Source organism: Amblyraja radiata, chromosome 34 (genome assembly GCF_010909765.2).
Source record: "Amblyraja radiata isolate CabotCenter1 chromosome 34, sAmbRad1.1.pri, whole genome shotgun sequence".
Classification (NCBI taxonomy): Eukaryota; Metazoa; Chordata; class Chondrichthyes; order Rajiformes; family Rajidae; genus Amblyraja; species Amblyraja radiata.
In genome coordinates this window covers 16,788,964-16,813,794 of record NC_045989.1, presented here as the reverse complement: position 1 = coordinate 16,813,794, position 24,831 = coordinate 16,788,964, and the positions used below count along the sequence as shown (strand labels likewise).

The window sequence follows — 24,831 nt, the reverse complement described above, 5'->3', positions numbered from 1 at the left end:
ACTACTGCAGCATGAGAACTTCCATTCACTCCTGGCTTAACTCTCTTCTGAAGAAGGGTCCCGGCTGAAAACGTCACCCATCCTTTTTTTCCCCAGAGATGCTGCCTGACCCACTGAGTTACTCCAGCACTTTGTGTCTATCTTCAGTTTATACCAGCATCTGCAGTTCCTTTCTCCACACAAACAGTAATGTTCTCACAGTAGAGTGACCACATGTGTTATAATGTCAATGAAATTCAGAGGATAAATTTGCACGGGTCTGGGTGTGTATAACTATGACTTCAAACAAGTAAGTTACACTCAATGTTTTATGTTACCAATTACTGACAACAAAATAAACCTCTCTTTTTGGCAATGTTTCCATGGATAATGCAAATCCTAAGAGGTCCTACAGGACTCAAACGTTCACTTTTAACCAACCACATGGCCAGTTACATGAAATCAAGTCACCATGCATCCAGCTGCTCAAACACTTCTTTGACATTATGAAGCTCTCTATTTCATTGTAAAACGGCTGTATCTTTTCACAGCTGTATGAAACATCGTTAAGGTATTTTAAGCAAAGGCAAGTGGCTTTCACAAGAAAAATAAAATCTAAAGAAATGAAATACATTCATGATTCAAGAAAGCAAAATCCTCTAGTTGTCAGTGGATTGATATCTCTCCTTTATTGAATTGTACCAAATATATAAAGTTTATAAATATTACTGTACATATAAAAGCAAAATGTGCTATTTTTTGTACCTTGCAGAGGTTCACACATACATCCAATGCATAATATATAGTTGTTAATCAACCATTTACTTTTGATGCTTTACACTTTATCAAATACCACTTTAAAATATGTTTATTATATCATTATTCTGCTTCTTCACTCGTGCCTTGATATATTTATTGACAGAGGTATTAATTTGCCTTGTACTTCAAATTTAATTGAAGTTACGATAAAATAAAGAGTAAGATGTGCAAAACAAGATATCGATTTTATTCCACTCACTGCATCATCAAACAAGCATAATAATATATTGTTTTAAATATCAAAACCAAGTCCTATTATTGCATCAGGAATATCTCCCATAGTTAATTCTGCACTAAACTTTCCCCAGGAATCTTGGCGCATGCAAACGGAAGAAACGGTTTGCATCCTGCAGTGAATCAACATTCCAGATATCCTGATGCACTTTCCCCTGTATGGTTTAGTCTGGTATACAATATCCAATGCAGATTATTGACATAACTCAAATAACACCACCTTTAAAAAAAAAAAATTCTGTTTTTACACCGGTTCAAGCATGAAATAATTTGATATTGTTCAATTTTGCAAACTGGAAGGTAATAAAACTATGCTAACAGCACCAAGTATTATTTGACATGAATTTTAGCATCATCTGTGTTGAATATTGGCCTGAATAGGTCAACCACACTGGGTGCTCTCATCTATACTTGGCTCCATTAACCAATGTTTTTTTTTGTTACAACAAACATTCTTCCAAACTGCAACAATTCGGAAATTGTAGCTGTTGCTCCTCTGATAGTCACATCGTTCAATCTCTGCTCATTCCCAGCTTTGTAAATTTTACATTGAAGCATTGAGAAACTTTTGAGAACAGTCTTCAGAAATCTCAGACTACAAGCAACCAAGTGCAAGGGTTGATAAAGGCAACCCTTAAGGCATTGCATAAAGGCATTGCTTTCTCACTTAGCCTTACAAAATACATTAAAGGTTGGCCATAGTGTCCCACAGTGAAGCCCAAGTGGTTTTGAATTGTTTCTTCTTTTCATTCTTCTTTAAGAACGTGAGTCTCCATTTCAAGTCTAATGTCAAATAAGCAAATTAAAAAAAAAAAAAATCTTGTACAACTTTTTCTCAAGATTGCTGGAATTATTTTCTTTATCGGTTTCTAAACAATCAGTGGGTTTTAGACAACTCAAATGGTGAAGGAAGCACTAGTTAGAGGGAAATAAAAACAAAAAATGCTGGAAAACTTCATCCTGATGAAGGGTCTTCAACCTAAAACGTTAACTCGGTTTCTCTATCCACTGATGCTGCCGGACTTGCTGACGGTCTGCAGTGTTTTCTATTTCAACATTTCCAACATCTGCAATGTTTTCGATTTGCTACTCACGTTTCAGGATGAATATATTTTATATGGAAAAGTAAATGAAATAATGTATATCATAGTGAACTTGTCAATTTTATCATCTTCTCTACTAACTTCCATTCTCTCAAATTCACTTGAACCTAGTTCTTCGGCCCATCATTCTTCATCCCGTCTTGATCCGCCACTTAGCCCATCTCATTCCCCCCCCCTCCCCTCCTTTCTGTTCTTTATATCGACTATTGTCTCCCTCTACTCTCAGTCCTGAAGCAGGTTGACTCAAAACATCCACTATTGCTTTTCCTCCAACAGATGCTACTCGGCCCAGAGATCCTCCAGCAGTTTCATTAACCGATATCTCTTGCAACACTAATTTAATCCAATATTTTCAGAAGATATTCTTACTCTGCAGCCATGTCCAAATGTATCATATACGACAAATTTAGATGGGCAAAAGAAAAACATTCAACAACGGATGCAGTATTAAACTTATATTTATCTATTTTGACACACTTTACACCAAAGTAATGATTAAAACAAAAATTTAGTTAGCCTTAATGTTTGAAGGTATTCTGTTTCACAATTTGAGTACTATAAAAAAAGTTCTGCTGCATTGTGATAGTTGCATTCCTAAGAAATCTCAAGTTATAGGAAATTGTGTCAATGGGGAAAGGGGATCAGGGGATAGTTACAGATCACAATAACCAACTTGTTTTTCCTGTAGAATTTTCAAAAATAAATGACTAATTAATAGCTATTTTTAGTTTTGTTATGCAAGCTAAAAATACTAAAAGTTGTATGTTACTTTGTTCAATACAGCTTTAAGTGGTTCTCTAGTTCCCAATCAAATTTGAGTTATAACCAATTCAGCTTACGTAATACAAATAGTTCCCTCATTTATCATCCATTTTATATCGAATTAGCATTCTAGAACAGTGAATTATAGCAAAACTACCTGTACTAATGTTCTTGATGAAAATAACTTTGGAGCCAATAGTTTGGTCAACCTCATCCAATGCAACATGTTAAACTATTTCACTTACAATGGTCGGGCTCACAGTTTATGGCACAGAAAGGGAAAATGTATGCACAAAATGATCTTGAGAAAGGAAAAGATAAAAATTAACAATGGCAAACTGGAACAGTTGTAACCTTGAACACTGAGCAAAATGCATTTTAAATTCAATACAAATACACAAGACCTTCTATGTAAGAACACTGAACAGTTAGTGAACTGAATAGTACATAATGTGACATTGGACCGTAGCCTGAATATAATGTACTGCCCATCCCTCCAGTAAAATTCAAGTACAAAGTTTCTTCTGAGGTGAATGATGCACTGACAATATTGCAAAAATGCACAACTTATGTGGAAGCAGTTCAAATCCATCACTGATTAGAGAAATGACCCGTCTCCTATTTATAGGTGGTTCCTCCACTCTCAGAGGTGCTGTCTTAAAATAATTTGGTTCTAAACTCTGCAAGATTAAAACATCTGAACATAAAGGGCCGGAGCTGCTGAGCATATACTCAGCATATTCAGACCAATTCATGAACACGAGAGTTTCAAGTACAAAATATTTAAGGCCTCAATTCTGATAGGCAGAATAAGAAAGTGCTAGGATCATATTCCTTTCCCTCTAATCTCCTGACTGTACATACATTTCAGCATTGTTCATTCACAATAAAGTACATCAGGTGACGCATGAAGTAATATCAATGGAGCAGCTGCAGGCAACAGTACAAAGAATGGTCTCGACCCGAAACGTCGCCTATTTCCTTCACTCCATAGATGCTGCCTCACCCGCTGAGTTTTTCCAGCATTTTTGTCTACCTTCGATTTTCCAGCATCTGCAGTTCCTTCTTAAACAAAGAAGTTTATCAAATCTCCCTCCTTCATATTCTTGCAGACACATGAACTGAAAAGATTACTGGATTGTTTCTGCATTGCTAGTTTGGTGCAAATTATGAGAATTGTACAAATAAACAATTAAATGGAAACTATCAATGGCAATTAACACAGTGGGTGTGTACCAGTTTCTTGTAAGGAATGATAGGCTGCTTCCTGCACAATATTTTTAAAACCAACGCAAATATTTGTCGACACTTATGCTCTGAACATAAGCAAGTTTAAGAATAAGGGGTAGGCCATTTAGAACGGAGACGAGGAAAAACTTTTTCACCCAGAGTTGTGAATCTGTGGAATTCTCTGCCTCAGAAGGCAGTGGAGGCCAATTCTCTGGATGCTTTCAAGAGAGTTAGATAGAGCTCTTAAAGATAGTGGAGTCAAGGGAAATGGAGAGAAGGCAGAAACTGGGTGCTGATTGTGGATGATCATCCATGATCACAGTGAATGACGGTGCTGGCTCGAAGGGCCGAATGGCCTACTCCTGCACCTATTGTCTATGGTCAATGCTTAAAATTCCACGATTTTTTGTGGCAGTTAGGCCAATTATAGCTACGTCACCAAAATAGAGTAAAATAAACAGAAGATTATCAGTCAATTCATCAGAGATCAGTAAGCATTTACTATGCACTTTTTACAAATATTTCTGTTAAATAATTCTTGCAACAAAATTTAGTACCAATGTTCAGTGATAGAAATAGTTATCACAAATGTATCTTCCTTCACAGAATTTTCAATTAAGCACTAAAACAGTTCAAACAATAAAAGCAGACATTCTAACTATAACTCTACCCTGCAGCCAAAAATAAAAATACTTTAGACAAAGAAACTTTTGCTTGGATCAATATGCATAATGCACCATTTTTGAAGAAGCAAATGAGACCAGATTGGTGCAAATTGAACACAATTTCAATTTTCCGTTGCATCAATCTTAAGCAAATCTATATTTATTGACCTGTCACTTGGCTTAAAATTTCTCGATGCCACTAGTGAAGTTTAATTAAAATATTAAATAAATAGCCAGATCTTGCATCAGTAAAGATGGATATAAAACCTTTTATTATATTAAAAATTATTAATGCTACAATATGAGCATTTGCATTGAGATGTCATCTTCCCAAAGGAAATAATATTCCAGTCTCCATTATCACAACTAATGCACAACCTTTCTTACTGTCAAATTAATTCATCTTCTGAGGAACTGCTGTCTCCATGATCTCTAAATCCTGGATATGCTGCAACAGCTTCATGTTGCAGATCGAATGTCACCATTTTAATGTTCATTCTCTGTGATAGTTTCTCTGCAGCTTGCTTGGCCTGTGTCGACTGTAAAAGGGAATAGTTGTATTAATTTGAAGGTCAAAGCAGAAGGCATCACACAGCTTATTTCAATCACGTTACTCAACGGATGCAGCTTCATGTAACATTAAGAAATATTTATACGCCAAAAACATAATCTCATCGAACACCAGTAAGTAGAAGTTGGTATAAACACTGCAGTTGTCAAGTTCTGTTACAATATTAAGTCTTAGATTATGAAACTAAAAAGAGTCCACAGATGTCCAGTCTCAAAATAGCATCAATTGCAAACTGAAATTAAGTTTGAATTACTGAAGGCATTTAATTGCCATGAACCCAGATTAAGTAATATATCAAAGAGTACATTTGCTGTTCCCTTTATCAATTAAATGATGAAAAATAAATGCAGATTTTCATTACTCAGTCCCAAGTGAGCTGCTCTGCATTTTCAGAAGCAAAATTAACATTTATCCTAGCCCATTTATCTGTAATGTAGATCACATTACATATTTATTTTCAAGTACACATGATATTTAAACAGTTCAGAATCAATAGTTTAAATTCTGTGGTTACAAGCTAAAGGATACAAACCAATATTCAAAATAAAAGTAAATTATAAATTTGCACAACCAATTTGGAAGTTACTAATTTAAATATTTCACATATTGATTGTGGATTCTGGCCATTACTTACCTCATATTTTTGCTTTTGTGAGATTTGTAATTCTGCAGATTCTTCAAAGGACAGTAGTTGAATAGGAGAGTGGTAAAGTGGGGGCAATCTAGCAGCTGTGATATCATCAAGGTGCTTCCGGTCTCTCAATCTACGTTCTGCTGGAGAAAGTTTCAGCTCTGATCTGCCAGGTGAATGGCCTGGAGATGAACCAGGGGATCCAGATATTGGGCTGATGCAAAACAAAATGCATATTCACACTGAAAGACCATCTAACTCATGAAAAAAGCTATGAAATGTATAACTCAGTCATACAACATTTACAGATCACTTTGCCAGAGCTGCATAATAGCAGGGTACTTCATAGGAGCTCAGTAGCCTCCTCAACACCAGAGGGAATTAATAAAATGAATTCCACTGAAGCCTTTCATTGCTATCATGTCATAACATTGCGATATATTATGCTGTTCTACATGGTTAAGTAAACTGTACTAGTTAACCTTTCCTTTCCTACTCATAGATTTGGTGCAGCAAAAATAGGATCAATATCTATACATTGAGACAGTGGTAAACAAAACTATGGAAATGTAACTAAATACAACTGGAAACATTTCTGATGATTTAAAAACTTCAAGACAGCAAACGTACTTTCATTGGGTTACCCAACCAGTAGGTCACCTATTTGGTAACTTCCAATCTTAAAACCTGGTTAGCACTTAGAAGGAGGGCAGCAACACAATATCAGACATTTGAAGAGAAAGGTGGCTGCAGGCCATTGCCAAGAAATCACCTCCAATGGAGCTTCTAGAGTAGCCCAACCATCAGACCAGGCTCAGGAATGATCTTACATAGAAGCATAGAAAATAGGTGCAGGAGTAGGCCATTCGGCCATTCGATATGATCATGGCTGATCATCCAACTCAGTATCCCATCCCTGCCTTCTCTCCATACCCCCTGATCCCTTTAGCCACAAGGGCCACATCTAACACCCTCTTAAATATAGCCAATGAACTGGCCTCAACTACCTTCTGTGGCAGAGAATTCCACAGATTCACCACTCTCTGTGTAAAAAATGATTTTCTCATCTCGGTCCGAAAAGACTTCCCTCTTATCCTTAAACTGTGACCCCTAGTTCTGGACTTCCCCAACATCGGGAACAATCTTCCTGCATCTAGCCTGTCAAACCCCTTAAGAATTTTGTAAGTTTCTATAAGATCCCCCCTCAATCTTCTGAATTCTAGCGTGTACAAGCCGAGTCTATCCAGTCTTTCTTCATATGAAAGTCCTGCCATCCCAGGAATCAGTCTGGTGAACCTTCTCTGTACTCCCTCTATGGCAAGAATGTCTTTCCTCAGATTAGGAGACCAAAACTGTACGCAATACTCCAGGTGTGGTCTCACCAAGATCCTGTACAACTGCAGTAGAACCTCCCTGCTTTTATACTCAAATCCTCAAACGAAGGGACTGCCCAACGAGTCCAATTAAGTTATTCAGTACTAATGCTCCTACCCTAATAATGCATAACGATACCCTCCTTCACATCGACAGATAGCAGAGAGGACGTGCATTGCCTGTAAAAATCTTGTTCCAAATGCCTGCAATGTCAGCTGGCAGACTTCTATAGACCCTTATCTCAACATTCCTATGATAGGCAATGTAACAGCATAACTGTTTATATATAACATTTTGAAATTACAGGATTAAACAAAAATCGATTAAGCTTCTAAGAACTAACAATGCTTAAATTCAGTCAAAAGTGCCCACATGGAGCTTGTCTAACCCCTGACGCAACTTACTGGTTGGGTTTGAATTGTGCTTTTTTCACCAGTGGATTCATAGCTCTGTGCTGAAGTACATCAACATAATGAGGATTTTTCTTCACTTGGTGCAGAGTCCGAAAGGGATTGTCAGTGAACTTCACATCGCTGATCAAAGTTGGTTCCTCGTGGATTTTCTTGGGTACTTTTCTGTGCTCATTTTCAGTGAGGGAGACTTTGCCAAATCTATCAGCGAGCAACTCAGTTGTTTCGTCAGAATCTCTGTCCATAACATTTGTGGCATTATGCAGATCGAGATGATTGTTTCCTTCCTGCTTTATATCCACAGTACTCTGGTGGTCCATCAGAGAATCAAGAGAGTTCTCACTTTTCGTAGAAACCTTAGCGCTTTGAATTGCTAAAGTTGCTTGCTCCTTTTCTAATACGGTTCCTCTCACAGGATTTGATTTTTGATTTTCAATGCATACTTCAGAATTCTCATTCTTAACACCACTTTGAACATTAATCTTTGACAAAACATACTGATCTTTCTCAGTTTCATTCCAAACCTGTCGTGCTGTTAGAGTTGAAGTGACAACCTCATTTGTAAGGTCCTCTTCCTTGTCGAAAGTCATCTCCACCTGCTCCACCTGAAACTTCAGTTTAACTGCTGAAAGCAGTTCTGCTGTTCGTTCCACTTCTTCATGGCGAGCAATGGCAGCGTCAAGTTTTTGTATGAACTCAGTGATTCGTTTACCCTTGTCTGGCATGCTCTGAATAAATTTCCTTAAAGAAAATTAAATAGTTTGATTATTAACCTATTGCTAAGGAACCGGATACATATTTAGAGTACGTACGCAGAACAACACAGTACAGGAACAAGCCCTACGGCCCACAATGTTTACGGGTAGGGAACGGGTGTGTTGGGGGAGCAGACCCAACGGGTCTGCACTTGGTCTAGTTTAAAACTAAGACTGAACTTCAAAATATGAATACTGATATTTTTCTTAAGCTCTACATGCCACATGGAACCAGGTGTGGGAAAGAGAGGATGGTGGCAGATAAAAAGGCACCGTTAAAACTGCAGCCAATGCCTTCAGACTGCAGCAGGTGTTAAGACATACATCTCCATGCCCTAGGATTAACTCATTTATTTGACTCCATCCACCCCAAGATTAATCTCTTTCCATTTTACCGCTCCCCTCCCTCCCTTGTCCCCTAGGTTAACTGAGTCATCCTTCAGGCTTCCGAATTAAATGGTATGAGATTTTGCACTGATGTCAAGTAAAACTTAGTAACATTCAACCTCCTCCATTCTTGCTGTAACACATGTGGCACGAGAGGAGATATGGGTGTCTGGGGTTACGTGGCGAAGGCAGGAGAATGAGGCTAAGAGGAAAACGTAGATCAGCCATTACCGAATGGCGGAGTAGAATTGATGGGCCGAACGGCCTAATTCTGCTCCCATCATTTATGGACATATGATATGCGTGGCAGGAGAAAATATGCTCTGATTTGTGAAGGAGCATAAAGGAAAATCCATTGCAGGTCCACAGGCTCCCACTAGACTACGTTTTATTTCATGTAGGGTCATTATATTCTCCTAGATTTAGCGTTTGTTTCAACAATGCAAAGCGCGGGTCGGGGCTGCCTCCTGCCCGGGTCGGGGCTGCCTCCTGCCCGGGTCGGATCTGCCTCTTGCCCGGGTCGGATCTGCCTCTTGCCCGGGTCGGGGCTGCCTCTTGCCCGGGTCGGGGCTGCCTCTTGCCCTCCCCTCCCCTCCAGCCCCGGCTCCACTCACTTATTCGCTTTGAGTTTGAGCTGCCGCCTCAGCAGCTCCACCAGCTCCCCCTTGGGCTTCTTGTCCAAATCCCCGACGGTCCCCTGCCGCTCGCTGGACCCGCCTGACATGTTACCCCGAGAACCACATTAACCCGGACCCGCCGCCCGCCAACAGCGGCACCGCCATCACAGCGGAAGTGGACGGCTTCAACACAACCAACTTTATTGTCCCCGCCCGGTGTGTGGGAACTGCAGATGCTGGTTTACACCGAAGACAAGACACATAGTGCTGGAGTAACTCAGCGGGGACAGGCAGCAGCAGCAGCAGCATCTCTGGAGAGAAGGGTCGACTTCAGAATTAGAATCTTCTTCACACTGAGAATCGGGAGGGAGAGGGAGACAGAGATAAGTAAGTGTAAGGTGTGAAAACGGGACATCAAAGATGAAGTCGTTCAAGGACAAATGTAGGATAGATCATTATTAGCTAGGAGAAGTTGACAACGAAGATTGACAACAGAGATAACATTTAATCAGGGGGACATTCAGACTAGTCAGAGAACGAAGAAGGGGAGAGAGAGGGAAAGCACGAGTTACTTACTTGAAGTTAGAGAAATCAATATTCATACCAGCTGCCCAAGCAAAATATGAGGTGATGTTTCTCCAATTTGCATTTGACCTCACAGTGGAGGAGACCCAGGACAGAGAGGTCAGTATGGGTAGGAAGGAACTGCAGAATGCTGATTTAAACCAAATATAGACACAAAAAGCTGGAGTAACTCAGCAGGACAGGCAGCATCTCTGGAGAGAAGGAATGAGTGACGTTTCGGATCGAGACGTTTCTTCAGACTACTCCAGGTGTGAAGAAGGGTCTCGACCCAAAATGTCACCCATTCCTTCTCCCCAAGGTCAGTATGGGAACTGTAGGGGGAGTTAACCCCTCCCGGCACCCAGGAGATCGCATAGGCCAAGGCAGACTGAGCGGAGGTGTTCAGCGAAAAGATCGCTTGTCAATATATAGGAGTCCACACCTGGAATAGCTGATACAGTAGTTGAAGGTGCAAGTGAACATCTGCCTCACCTGAAAGGGCTGTCGAGGTCCTTGGATGGCATCAAGAGAGAAGGTAAAGGGACAGGTGTTGCATCTCCTGCGGTTACAGGGGAAAGTACCTGGGAAAGGGGTGGTTTGAGTGGGAAAGGATGAGATAACCAGGGAGTTGCGGATGAAAAGGTCTCTGTGGAAAATGGAAAGGGTTAGAGATGGGAAGATGAGGCTAGTGGTGGGATCCCATTGGAGGTGGCGAAAATGTTGGAGGATTATGTGCTGTATGCGACAGCTGGTGGGGTGAAAGGTGAGGACTAGGGGGACTCTACCGATGAGACTGGAGGGAGAGGGAGCAAAAGCGGAGCTGCGGGATACCGAGGAGACCCGTGCGACGGCCTCATCTATGATGGAAGTGGGGAACCCCCATTACCTAAAGAATTAGGACATCTCGGATGTCCTGCTATGGAACACCTTATCTTGGGCGCAGATGCGATGTAGATGGAGGAATTGGGAGTAGGGGATAGAGGTTTTGCAGGAGGCAGGATGGAAAGAAGTGTAGTCTAGATAGCTGTGGGAGTCAGTATGTTTATAATTGATGTCAGTTGATGAACATTAAGTTGCGTTAACTTGATAAATAGCAGCAAATTCAGGATCATGCACACCACAAACGTGTCAAAAAAGGTTTGTGGAGTGTGAGAATGGTGGAAATGTATGGCAGAAGGGAGATTGTGTTCATTCCTTCTGATATTCAGACCAGATTAAATTAAGATTGAAGGCAGTTTGGGTTCTTTCAGAGGCACTTAAAAACAAAATCCATATATTATTGTTCACACAAGTAGCGTTCAGGAAGTGGAAGTTCACTTTCTGACAAGTCAGGAGGAACATTTAGAGCCAATAACAATTGACAGATTGCCTCAGAATTACTCCTGCTGATGCTCAGTTGCTACCCCCATGCACCTACCTGATCTTTGCCCTTTCTGTGCAGAGTGAAGGCTAGAAGGCAACGGGACCCCTCCTTCACTTAGAAAAATGGACATCCGCTGAGCTAGACAGGGCAAGAAAACAACAAGCGAGTTAGCAAGTTCCAAAAAATGTTAATGGAACTGGAACACATATTGCTTCAAGGAGCAATGTTATACTTTAATTTGATAAGTTTTCCATATTTATAATTTTGAATTTACTTCCACGCCCTTAATTTGTTTTTTGACAACATGACATGTGTCATCCTAAGTAGGATGTACTAATGGTTAGTGCACAAACAAGAACACTTACATGAATGGATGGATTTGGAATTGCAGATACACTAAAAAATTGGAGAGAATAAGATTGTTTTACATATTTTAGGTTGATTTACAGACTTTTGCGATGGGTGCAAGATTAAGGACATCTTTTTTTTAAATGGTATAACAAAGCCTATGTTTGAGGAACCTGAAACAATTTACAAAGGAATTGCTGCAAAGACACACATGAGACAACCTCTAGAAAACTGACGGGCTAAGTAGAAATGGCAGTTATTCAAGCAGATTGACAGCAGATTGTATCAGAAGGTCACACTAAGAGCATCCTCAGTGTGACAAGAAGTGACTGCTGCAGTTTTGCAGATGTTGATGTTGTCCACATTTTAAGTCAGTGATCTGGAAGTGAAGATAATGGCAAATTGTCACAATTTGCTCATGATATCTGATTAAGAGGTTCTGAACAACATGCTGAGTGATGAGAGCAGGGAAGAGTTTGATCCAGAGCTGTCTCAAATATTCTTAGTCTGCCGACTTTATCAGATGAAAGTATTTTTGAGTATTAGTGAACAAATCACTGCAAACATTTATACAGTCAAAAAGTAAATAGTATCCAATGGCTTCCGATACAACAACACACATTAGAGCACAGGAGGATGAGGAGTGATCTCATAGAGATGTACAAAATCATGAGAGGAATAGATTGGGTAGACGCACTAAAAATCAAACTATTGAAAGAACTCTGAGTTAGGCAGCATCTGTGTAGGCAAAGGGATGACTGACATAGCAGGTCAAGACACTGCATCATCGCTTTATCTCCACAGATGCTGCCTGACCCACGAAGATCCATATGCTAGCGTCTGCAGTCTCCTGTGTCTTCTCTTCAACGTTGGACACCCTATACGTTGCAGCAACACTTGCAGTGGGAATCCTATTGAACATCCTGTGCCTGACCCAGTGTGCTGCAGAGACGGCTTCCTTATTAATTTACGTGGAAGGGAACACCTGTAAGAGACGACGGGAAGTATAAAGCAAACTGCTGGAGGAACTCAGCGGGTCAGGCAGCATCAGAGACAGAAATGGACAGGTAACCTTTCAGGAAAGGATCCTTCAGACTGTTGGAGTAGAGGGGAGAGAGAAGGGGTTGATAGACAGATGATACAGATGGGGAGTGAAGGATAGAGATAGAAACTGAGGCTGGAGGAGATAAGTGGAGAAGACAAGAAGGTGCAGTAAATCTGATAATTTGATAAGGAAGGTGTGGAACCAGAGGGAGAGATGATGGGTAGAATGGAAAGAGGGCAAAGAGAAAGCTCATATTTTGCTTGGGTTGCCTACAACTCAATAGCATGAACATTGAACTTTATTCTACAATGTCAGCAACCCTTCCCCCACCCCATCACCCAGTTCCTTTCCTCTCATCCATTAACTTATATCCCACCCCTCCTTCCTCTGACCCCACATTTTCTTCCCCTATTGCAAACAGCCCTGAATGTAAATGCGGGATCTTTGACTTGGATAAACTAGACATGTGTCCAAGTTTTGCAAGTGACATTAAGGGGGAAGTACAGTTAATCAACTGATTGGTGATTGAACTTAACCAAGAAATGTGGATGGAATGGACAGACCTAACGCAAACGATGGGCAAGATTTCCTTCTGGTGAGAATCTGAGAGATTAAGAAAAACAGAAATTAATAAACGCTAATGTGTTGATCCATTGAGTATTCATAAACTAGCTTTAGCTACAGAGTCACCAGAAAGATACAAGAGGTTAAAGGTTTATAGCAGGTTGAGAAAGTAGGGTTGAAGAAGGGTCTCGACCCAAAACATCCATTCCTTCTATCCAGAGATGCTGACTGTCCCGCTGAGTTACTCCAGCATTTTGTGTCTATCTTCGGTTTAAACCAGCATCTGCAGTTCCTTCCTACAACCGCCTGTAAGACGCGATGGGCCAAATGGTCCCTTTCTGTACTCAGTGATTACATGAAACATCCATATTCAACGACAAACTAATCTTCCATCCAGAATCAAGATCAGCAAAACATATTTGGAAATCACCTTTTTAAATCATGTCCCTGAGCCTACACTTACATTCTGGTCATGACATCATGGTTTGGGAATGTAATTGAGCCTCATTTGTCCGTACACACTTAGGAATTACACGTTTTTCTTTTGTAAACTGAGTAGCAGAAGTTGGCATATTTTGTACAAGAAGTCGGTTTAAATAAACTAATTTTAGATGCATACATCTGATATTAAATGACAATTAATAAATTGTTATTGAAGCTTTTAGGTTGACGTTGAACAGCACTGTTTTGAATTAGTAAAGGTACTCTGGTGTTTGTCATCATTATATTTGTCATGTATGGTGGTTATATCTAGCTACCAGCATGATCATTATGTTTTCAATATGCGTTTTATCTTCATTCGAATATTTGTAATTCTTTCCTGATGGTTGACAGATGTAAGGGCTCAGTTGCAATGATATTATCTCCAGAGCAAATTTCCATGAATCTGTCTGAAAACATGAGCTCGTCCGAGATGACATTGTGGCGTTGCTTAATGTCAGCAGCATTTATTTAAGGTTTTGTGTGGTGACAACATTTTGTGGAAAGCTAAACAGATGGATTCACCACTCACCGTACAACCTTTAACTAATGTGGAGGGAAAGCATTAATGTGGCAGAGTTGATCTTTTCCAATCCCATCACCAATAATACATAAAAGGTGATAAAACTTTAAAACTCCTAATCTCCTCATAGTTCACTTTACCTTCCCGAGTGATGAAGAACATATTAAAAGCAGTGCCATCTAAAACACTCCACATGTTGAGTCAAGTGGCCGCCTTCAATATCCAAGGAATAAAGGAAAATGTTCTCCCAGATGAATAGCTAGTAATTCATCCAGCTCTTTCACATATGACATTTCACCCTAATAGTGGTAGCAGAAATCCACTAAAGGGGCCTGTCCCACTTACACAATTTTTTTCAGGGACTTGCCGGCACCCGTCATAGTTGCAGCAGGTTGCTGAAAATGTTCAACATGTTGAAAATCCAGCAGCGACCAGAAAAAGGTACGACTCTTGGGGCAACTACTCACCACCAAACAGGCGTCACCCTGTTCAATCCAGATAAATGTGAAATGATGCATTTAGGAGTCCTAATAAGGCTAGGACACGCAACAATAAAATAAACACCCAATTATAAAATTGTTGGGTGTTAGGCATATTGAAGATAAGAGGAGCCTTGCAGTATAAGTCCAGAGACCCATTGAAGGTGGCAGTGCAGGTCCATAACATGGTTTGGAAGATACATGGAATAGATTGTTTCCAACGGTCAGATGAGAACAAGCCACCATCTATCTATCTATACTTAACTAAAACTCTCGTCCTCTTCCGGTTTGCATTGTTTTTAAATTTGCGCATAAAGGATACCTGATAGCGCTACGAGTTTTCTCCACCTTACTCGCCATTCTCCTGTGCTGCAAGTGCATCAAGTTTTGTTCCGATCGGTGAAATATTACAAAAGTTATTGGTCTTCTCTCCTGTCATTCGCCGGGTCGGCGAATCCCCTTCCGGCACCCGCTGTCAATCACTGGCAGCGAGAATAACGCTGAAGGGGCGGAGTGAGCAGAGTGTAGGCAGGGGCTGAGTTCGCGGGCGGCGGCGGCGACCACCACCACGATGAGCCGGGAACCGTTCAGTGCAGTCAGAGCTGGGAGCTACTGAATACAGCCGGGGCCGGGAGCTGCTGAGTGAGTCCGGAGCCGGGTCCTGGAGCCGGTAAACGCGGTCGGAGCCAGGGCCGGGAGCCACTGAGCCCACACACACCCTTCCCCCCTCCAACACCCCCCCCCCCTCCCACAACCCCCTCCCCCCACATCCCCCTTCCCCCCACACCCCCCACAACCCTCCCACCCCACACCCCACCACAACCCTCCCCGCTACGTCAGCGGTAGGCCACGGCAGCGGCAGGGGTAGGCAGTGACGGGTTGGCCATATTTTAAGAGTTATTCACATTTTAAGTTTTAATAAATGGAGGGGGGGTTGAGAGGAGTGAGTGCATGGGAGGGAAGGGCAAGGGGAGGAGAGGGGATCAGGGGCGTCACAACGGGAACCCGTCAGCCATGCCTACGCATTTGGAGGCCACGCGTGAGTGGTGGAATATTGCATTGGGGGACCAGGCCTCCCGTGTGAGAACGGGTTCCACTTAGTCTAGTTTGAATTAAAAAGAATGCTTGAAGTATTTTGTTGCCAGATCGGGTAAATAGAATGTGATTTTTTTTGTTGTTAACTTGCATAAAAAGAGGAAAATGAAAGATTGGGAGGGAAAGAGGGTGTGGATGGATAAAATAACTTAATGGAGATTTGATGGTGTGAGAAAACTGTCACCAATTTCATTGCCTTGGCTCGTACAAGACTGAACTGAAACCCTGTGTCTGTCCAATATAGTCCTGCTTATTAGTCCGCAGAGGAAGGGAGTGAACTGAAAACAAATATTTGCAAACAGACAACATTCATTTCCCATCCAAGTTTTTCCACCTCATTTGAAATGCATCCTTATAAGGACCAACAATATTCTGGAATTGCACATTAATGTTTCCAGATCATAAGGGTAATTGGGCAATTTGACCACGGTGCCTTTCCAGCCAAGCCCTCAACTGAATTCTACGGATATGTAGTTTCTAACTCGTCAATAAACAAGCCTAGGAGTTGAAACCCTGGCTGATCACCCCTCAGCCCAATGACAGAAAAAGGTGATTGTCCTGTGGCAATATTGTTAACCTTGCATATGGGTTCCATGTTTTCAGACGTCATCAGTCAATTTGGTTCATAAGTGATAGGAGCAGAATTGAGCCATTCGGCTATCAAGTCTACTCTGCCATTCAATCTTGGCTGATCTATCTTTCCATCTTAACCCCATTCTCCTGCCTTCTCCCCATAACCTCTGACACCCCTACTAATCAAAGCCATAAGTAAGAAAATATGTACATACACACACAGATCACTTTAAGGTAACCACCTCTCCACACCACTGAGGTAAATGCACCGAGTTTTAAAGATGCGACTGATACGGAGGCAACACGCTCTGTTTTCCTTGCAAACTTTTAAAGAAAAACATATCATGCAAGGATTGAACGGTTGCTTTTTCTAAAATTTCTATGCAGCTTCAAATATTCTCATTAACACCCCTATAAACCTTCTATACCCAGCTAAGATGGGTTCTTGCTTATCCAGCGCTGTCAAATTTTCTTAAAATGTCATCAAAGCTGTTCACAATCAGAGATGCCCTCATTCTTCAGGGAATGGGGGTTCCCCTCTTCTACCATAGATGAGGCTCTCACCAGGGTCTCTTCTATACCCCGTGACTCAACTCTCACTCCCCATCCCCCCCACTCGTAACAAGGGCAGAGTCCCCCTTGTCCTCACTTTCCACCCTACCAGCTGTCACATCCTCCGTCATTTTCGCCACCTCCAACGTGACCCCACCACTTGTCACATCTTCCCATCTCCTCCCCTGTCTGCTTTCCGCAGAGACCGCTCCCTCCGTAACTCCCTGGTCAATTCGTCCCTTCCCACACGAACCACTCCCTCACCGGGCACTTTCCCTTGCAACCGCAAGAAATGCTACACTTGTCGCTTTACCTCCCCCCTTGACTCCATTCAAGGACCCAAGCAGTCTTTCTAGGTGCGGCAGAGGTTCACCTGCACCTCCTCCAACCTGATCTATTACATCCGCTGCTCTAGGTGTCAGCTGCTCTACATCGGTGAGACCAAGCGTAGGCTTGGCGATCGCTTCGCTGAACACGCCCGCTCGGTTCGCAATAACCAACCTGATCGCCCGGTGGCTCAGCACTTCAACTCCCCCTCCCATTCCGAATCCGACCTTTCTGTCCTCGGCCTCCTCCATGGCCAGAGCGAGGACCACCGTAAATTGGAAGAGCAGTTTGCACCCCAGCAGTATGAACATTGACTTCTCTAATTTCAGGTAGTCCTTACTTTCTCCTCCCCTTCTCAGCTCTCCCTCAGCCCACTGGCTCCTCATCATCCTTTCTTCTCCCCCCCACCCTCACATCAGTCTGAAGATGGTTTTCGGGCCGAAATGTTGCATATTTATTCCGCTCCATAGATGCTGCCTCACCCGCTGAGTTTCACCAGCTTTTTTGTCTACCTTCGATTTTCCAGCATCTGCAGTTCCTTCTTAAACACCCAATCCTTTTGTAGTAGTTTTCAAGTTCTGAAGTTTCAGCTTCTCATTCTATTTCCTCTAAGACAGCTGCTTTTCCCGTCCCACAAGGTCTTCATTGCTTTGCTCTTCAGCATGAGATTCAAGCAACCCACTGGCACCATCCCTATTAATCTCAGGCTGAAGTTGATTACCAAGGGCCACAACATTAAATGGGTTAAACCATCCCTACTTGCAATAGATTCTTCACTTCCATTACCATATATTTTGTAACATCCAGGTTCAAGAACAGCTTCTTCCCAGCACTCATCAGGTTCTTGAACCACACCACACAGCCCTACCTCAACAACAATGTACCATGGACTTTGTTTTTGTTTCCTCGGCGTATTTTGATTTTGCACTCTGATGGTCTGGTTACCTAATATTATTGATTATCAATTTATTATTATATCGATTATTGGAGATTTATTTGTTATGTTGTTATTTGTTATGCTCCTGTCCCTTCTTCCCATGTGGTAGCAGCAAGATAATGAGCCTGTAAAACTGCAGCAAATGAGAATTTCATTGTTCTGTTCCCAATACATATGAAAATTAAACACTCTTGATTTAATTGACCAATTCAAATCTCACTTCTCACTTCAGCACTAACATTGTGACAGTTCCTCCAAATATTGTGTTCCTTGTTTTTCCCTGCAAAGCTTGTCATAATTCAGCTATCTTAACGTTTCAAGACGCAAGATAAGCATGAAAAGTGTACTAGCAACCCTAGCTTTATATAAGACTAACTAATTTTCTAAAACTTAACTATCTACAACTTTTCTGAAGATGTTCTGTAATGGGCCTGTCCCACTTAGGCGACTTTTTAGGCGAATACAGGAGACTATGTGGTCACCACATGTTTGCGGGTGGTTGCCGGGGAGTCGCCTTCATGGTCGTGAGTAGTTCCCGCATTCTCGGGAACTAGTCGCGGCTTCATTCTGGTTGCTGCCTATTTTTCACCATGTTGACGACCAAAATGAAGCCACCTTGGAGAGTAGCGAGAATTCTCGTGCCGTAGGTGCAGTGGTAGTGGGTGGTGGGTCGCCAGGTGGTCGCCGGTGCTGACCGGTGAATTTCATTGGCACATTGGGTGAAAAAACGTGAACAGTAGTTTTCAGAACCAAAGGTAACCGACCGGTAATGTTAATGCCCACTGAGCTTCACAGCCGTGTATCTCTGGCTTCTTAAAAGTTGTCTCCACTCCTTCTCCCCACCCCGTCTCCCCTTTCTTCCACCCCACCCTTTTTTAAAGGACTTAAGTGACCCTTCCCGTATTCTGTGCTTTCACTGTCTTAATTACAGCGCCAACCTTCCTGTTCATCGTGGTGTGTGTCTGTATCACATTGGCTTTGCACCATGTGAATTTCATTCAGACAGCGCTCCCTCTGCATGCCCTGTCCCCCGCCAGCATAACTGGCTGGTGAAGGAAGCGATGTGTGTATGTGTTCCACTCTGACAGTCGCCGTTCCAGTGCCCGTTTTTTCAGCGACCTGCTACGACTTGATAGTCGCCTGAAAAAACGTCTAACAGGCCCATAACTGTTCTGTTTGTGAAGAGGAGATTCAAGTTTTCTAATTATTGCTGACAATGTACAATAACTAGAAGTTGAAATCTAATTTAAAATCCAGCCAGCATTCAATTTCCCCAAGCTAAAATGCTTATTATTTTAGAGTTGCATTGAAAATATTGGATTTAAAACTTACCTGTGAGAACAAAGTTGCCATTTAGCTAAAATCAGTCTTTCTCATCGGTCAAGTATTAATCTCAACCCAAGACCCCGTTTTGCATACTAATAGGACGCATGCGATTCCTGCATCCTAAAATCACGATGCTAATTACTGTTTTAATGTGAAACCTAATTCATGAAATAATTTAGACTGGAGAGAATAGAAATGTAACATCTGTCGGTAGTAATTTTACCCAAGGACACAATTTAGATCATCAGACAAGGAAAGTTATTGGTAAATACACCACTGACGGGAATGAACGTCAGGCACAGAACTGGCGATTGAAAAGATTTGTAGCCAAATTTAAAGGATTTTTTTTTACAACCTTTGTCGGTCTTTGGGCTGATTTCTACTCAATGAAGAATGGAAGAGGGACCACAGACAAATCTGCAGCCTCTTGACATTCTGAAAATGTAGCTAAAAATAAACGTCAATGGAGAAAAGTTTTGGAAAAACTGAAGAAATTGTTGTGACATTTAAGTTGACGACTTCGATTGTTTATTTCATGTTGAGGGGAAAAAAAGTGACAACCATATGAGGAGGTGTTAGATTAAATCTTCATTTATATTTAAAACGTCAAAACAACATTTTGATATTAGAAACCATGAAAAGTAAAACACTTAATGAAATTATAAAATTCCAATTGCTTTTTATTAATCATGTTGTATCTTTGGTTTTTATAGACATTTGCAAGCTGTTGGATACAGATATTTACAAATTCAAGATATTTAAAGAATGGTTATAAATCTTTTCATTGGACTCTTTCTATTGAACCCAGTATATTTGAATTTATAAGTGATTCAAATTGAATTCACAAAACAAGCAAGAATGATTGCCGACTGTTAATATGTACACATATGATTTGGATGGTTACCTTGTAGGAGAAAAAATAAACCCAAAAGCAAGTTCGTAAATTCACAAGAAAATTGTGGCCAACTCCTGCTGCTTTGAATGAATCTATCCTCACTCTAACTGGTGATTAGTACAGATTTAATAGCAGTTTGGTGGGAATTTTCAATGTGCACCTGCTCTCTCGTCTAATTAGTGCAAATGCATCAGGAATTTGGTGGGAAGTTTCTGCATCTATGAAATGGATGCCTACACACATCTAGATGTGTTGAGATTTCCAGCATTCGTTAACAGTTAGCCCACCTGTTCTTACTAACTGTAACAATGTCAAGGGTGGAAAAAATTCCTTATTTTCATTACCAGCTCTACAGCTGTAAAATTTACAATATGAGCAATGAAGCATGCAGTGTGACGTCAGTAAGCAAGCTGGAATAACACGCACAGGGTCCAATTTCTTCCAAGTGTGATGCCACGCTCATATAAAAGGGATCAGCTATGGTTTACATGAAGAAACCCCTCTGGCTAAATCAGAAATGGGAAATATCTTCTTTGAGAAATTCTGTCTGTTGTTGTTCCATTTGAATGTTATATGTAACAGAGTCTACTTTTTCAATAATTATGCTCAAAGATTTTTTGCAATGCTCGTCTGTGGTCACATTGATGCACCGATGGAGTCCATTTGACTGGATTATAAAGTCATCCAGCACTGAAACATGATCTTCGACCCACCATGTCCATGCCAACCAACAAGTACCCAGCAATTGGTCTGTAGCCGATTGTGCCTGGGTGATTCCAATGTTCATCCAGGTGCTTCTTAAATGTTGTGAGTGTGTCTGCTTTGAGCACTTTCTCAGGCAGTTCTCGAAGCTGACCACTTTCAGCACTAGGAACAGGACAACAGTTCCCCTGAATTCCTATCCATTGGCTTTTCATCAGTGAATTGCTAGTCTTGGCTTATTGGTAGCACTCTCCTCCCCAAGTCAGTTAATAGTTCAAGCCCCAGAACATGAATACATAAACCAAGTCTACAGTTCAGTGCACAATAGAACTAAAGGGACAGCCGCACTCTGAGACTTGATAAGCCAAGACTCAACATTAATTCAACAATTTCAGATAGCCTGTCAACCTATATCACTAAAATGAACAGGTTAGCTGGTTTTAAATTTTGTGGGATCTTTGTCTTGGTTGCAAAGAATTTTGCATTACAGGAATCACTGCATTGATTGTAGAATGCATTTGGAGTTTCTAAGTTTGTGAAAGAACTAAACAAATGCAAATCCTTTCCTTTGATCAAACAAATAAAGGTAATGTGCTTTTAAACTCAAATAAGCTGCAGCTTTTTAAGGATAATGCTAAATGGTAGGTCAGCATGGAACACAGTTAAACCCCACGTGATCCAATAAATGGCCAGACTGGACTCCACCGTTTACCTCAGGAGAGGTTCCTTAAACTGCTTCTGTTTTCATTCATTCTGCCCCAAGCCACATTGGATTTTAATTTAAACCAGATTTCAGCTGTTCACTCACTTCCATTTTATGGCATCTTCGCTGCTTTCATCTCAATAGCAGCGCCCGAAGATTTCTGACTTTCTGTGTAAAGTTACATTAGCAACATGTCTGAAGAAGGGTCTCGACCCGAAGCATTGCCAATTTCCTTCGCTCCATAGATGCTGCCTCACCCGCTGAGTTTCTCCAGCATTTTTGTCTACCTTCAGCAACATTATTATACACTCGAATCTAAAACGTTGAACACATGAACTCTTTTCATGTTGTTTCATTGGAATTGCGTAAATAAATATTTCATTGATAAAATGGCTGTAAACAGCAGAAGCCTACATTAGTAATTTTATTAAAAAAATTATTTTGATTAAACTGACAGGATCTGTTAACTGTATCGTTGAATCTTAGTTAGATTTAATTTCCATTTCTTTGTTTAGATGCACCTTTATACTCCGTATCATCCTGATGTTAAACCACTAAAGAAGCAATATGACCAATTTGTTTCACATTTAGCCTAACTGATGTCACAGTGATGAATTTGAAGTTAGTCTCGTCTCACAACAATGCACCCATCTATTTTCTCTTTTCACTATTATTTTTAAAACCAATCAAACCTTTTATCTCTCAGAGCTTGGATCTTTCAATGGTAGGAGGTCACGTGTTTGAGCTTCATTTTAAACAACTCAGGAGTAGGCCACTCGGCCCATTGAACCTGTTCTGCCATTTAATATGATAATGATTTATCTGACTATATTCTCAACCTAATATTCCTGCCTTCCGCCAGAAAACTACCTTTTGCTTATCAAAAGTATTCAATGACTCTGCTTCTACTGGCATTTGGGGAAGAGAGTTCCAAAGACTCACAACTCTCGGCGAGAAAAAAATTCCACTCATTCCTTATTAAAAGGGAAACCGCCTACTTTCTTACTCCTTGTGGAATATTGCCCATCAAGTCTCACTTGGAGGTAACATAGCCGATCTCTGTCAAATTCCCTTCTGTAAGATTTCATTAAGCTTTTTTTGATTGATTGAAATATACAGCATGGAAACAGGCCCTTCGGCCCACTGTGATCTATCAATCTCCCATTCACACAAGTTCTATATTATTCCACTTTTGCATCCATTCTCTACACACTAGGGGCAATTTACAGAGGCCAATTAACCAATAAACCCGCACCTCTTTGGGATATGGGAGGAAACTGGAGCACCAGAGAAACCCCACATGGTTATAGGGAGAACGTTTAAACTCCAGACAAACTTCACCCAAGGTCAGGATCAAATTGGGTCTCTGGCACTGTAAGGCATGTGCACTCCATGGTACTATGTAAAACATAAGTTAACTTCATAATTAATAGTGAGTTATACAGATATATATGGATCAGAACTGCAGTGGCATCACATTCAATTGTAACATTAATCATTTGGCAGTAGCATATAAAACAATAACCAACATACTTTGTCAATACAAAAACAGCATTTAACTGTCAAGAATAATTCTGTAAAACCCCTTTAAGAATTGTTTTCCTGCATTTACATATCACCTTAGATAAAAATAGTTAGCTTTAATTCCTGAACCAAAATAAATGCACAAAAGTTGTAATAAAAAATATTGATAATAAATATTGCATATTGTTTTTTGCTGATCTCACACACAATACAAAATGCCTGGTGTGTGTGGATTGATGGAGAGAAATATTATCCTTCATTTTAAATGTTATTGCACTTTTGGAATAAAGAATCACCTTCATGCCAAATACTGTAACTTCTGAGCAGCACTAGCTCTTGGCAAACTAGCCGAAGCAATGCTTCCGTTTTATAGTCCCACATATTCAGCTGACCGCAGGTATTGTTAAAAGAGCAAGTCATTCAGGGTATCTGTCTCTGTAGACTCAACTCCATCAGCCTCATGTATGGCGTGGATGCTTTGAGGTTGTTTTTCACTGGCTGAGTCCTGTTAGCAACAAATTGCAAAGGTTAAATTTGTCAGCTTTCATCCACACACAAATGTTTGAGAGAAAGAAGCATAGCCTTAACTGGGGGTGTGATTCAGGGTGTGACAGCCAAACTCAGGCCTAACCTGCAAGCTCTTGGGTAATAACTACACAAAACTGATCAGAAGGAACAGTTGGCTGGTGGAGGGAGTGAGAGAATAAAATTGCTCAGCAGGTCAGGTTGGTTAACTTTTTTAGGAGGGTGGTTAAGGAAAGTCTCACAATGGAATGGGTGTGGTTTCTAACAGGGTCCAGAAGAGAACTATACTTTTGATCCATGTTTCAAAAGGAAAGTAAAAAATAAACGTTTTTAAAAACGTAACCGTTTGGGACTTATCCGCTCATCCCTATCTCTACAACATGCTGGAGAACCACAGTGGTTCCCTGCTTTAAGCAGAGGTTAAAATGGCAGCCAGGTCATCAGAGATAGGCTTGCCTCCTTACGGAAGGTACCTGCCATTTTCCAATGAATGCCCTCTGAATCTGATCGGAAAAAGAGGTTCAATACCAGACTGCAGCACATGAGTGGCCTTTATTATAGATCCTGCACAAAATGTTGCACCCTTTATCTGTGCACTGCGGATGGCTTGATTGTATTCATGTATAGTCTTTGACTCGATAGCACGCAAAACAAACATCTTTTCACTGTACCTCTGTACACGTGACAATAATAAACTGAACTAAAGCCAAAACCCCAGGTTTCTGCCATGTGGACACTCTGTAAAATCACAACCCATAGGAGTGCCATG

General features: G+C 41.0%; 2 protein-coding genes across 4 annotated transcripts in view; both read right to left on the bottom strand.

Annotated features, from left to right (window-relative positions):
* Positions 1-648: 648 nt before the first annotated feature.
* Positions 649-9,727, bottom strand: polr2m (RNA polymerase II subunit M). 3 transcript variants are annotated; one of them, XM_033050410.1, is made up of 5 exons: positions 9,535-9,727; positions 7,773-8,519; positions 5,998-6,208; positions 5,171-5,331; positions 649-3,962 (listed from the first exon to the last, which is right to left on the bottom strand). In XM_033050410.1, the coding sequence occupies exons 1-4, from the start codon at positions 9,642-9,644 to the stop codon at positions 5,182-5,184; spliced, it is 1,218 nt and encodes a 405-aa protein (XP_032906301.1). In that variant the 5' UTR covers positions 9,645-9,727; the 3' UTR covers positions 649-3,962; positions 5,171-5,181. The 3 variants fall into 3 exon arrangements, with proteins under 3 accessions (XP_032906301.1, XP_032906300.1, XP_032906302.1); XM_033050409.1 differs by having other exon boundaries at positions 649-3,959; XM_033050411.1 differs by having other exon boundaries at positions 649-1,815.
* Positions 9,728-20,286: 10,559 nt separating this feature from the next.
* The window catches only part of LOC116991643 (myocardial zonula adherens protein), a 54,631-nt gene continuing 50,086 nt past the window's right edge, over positions 20,287-24,831 (bottom strand). Inside the window, exon 13 of the mRNA XM_033050408.1 lies at positions 20,287-24,042. Coding sequence (XP_032906299.1) covers positions 23,958-24,042 — 85 coding nt within the window. The 3' untranslated portion in view covers positions 20,287-23,957. The remainder of the gene's footprint in view (positions 24,043-24,831) is intronic.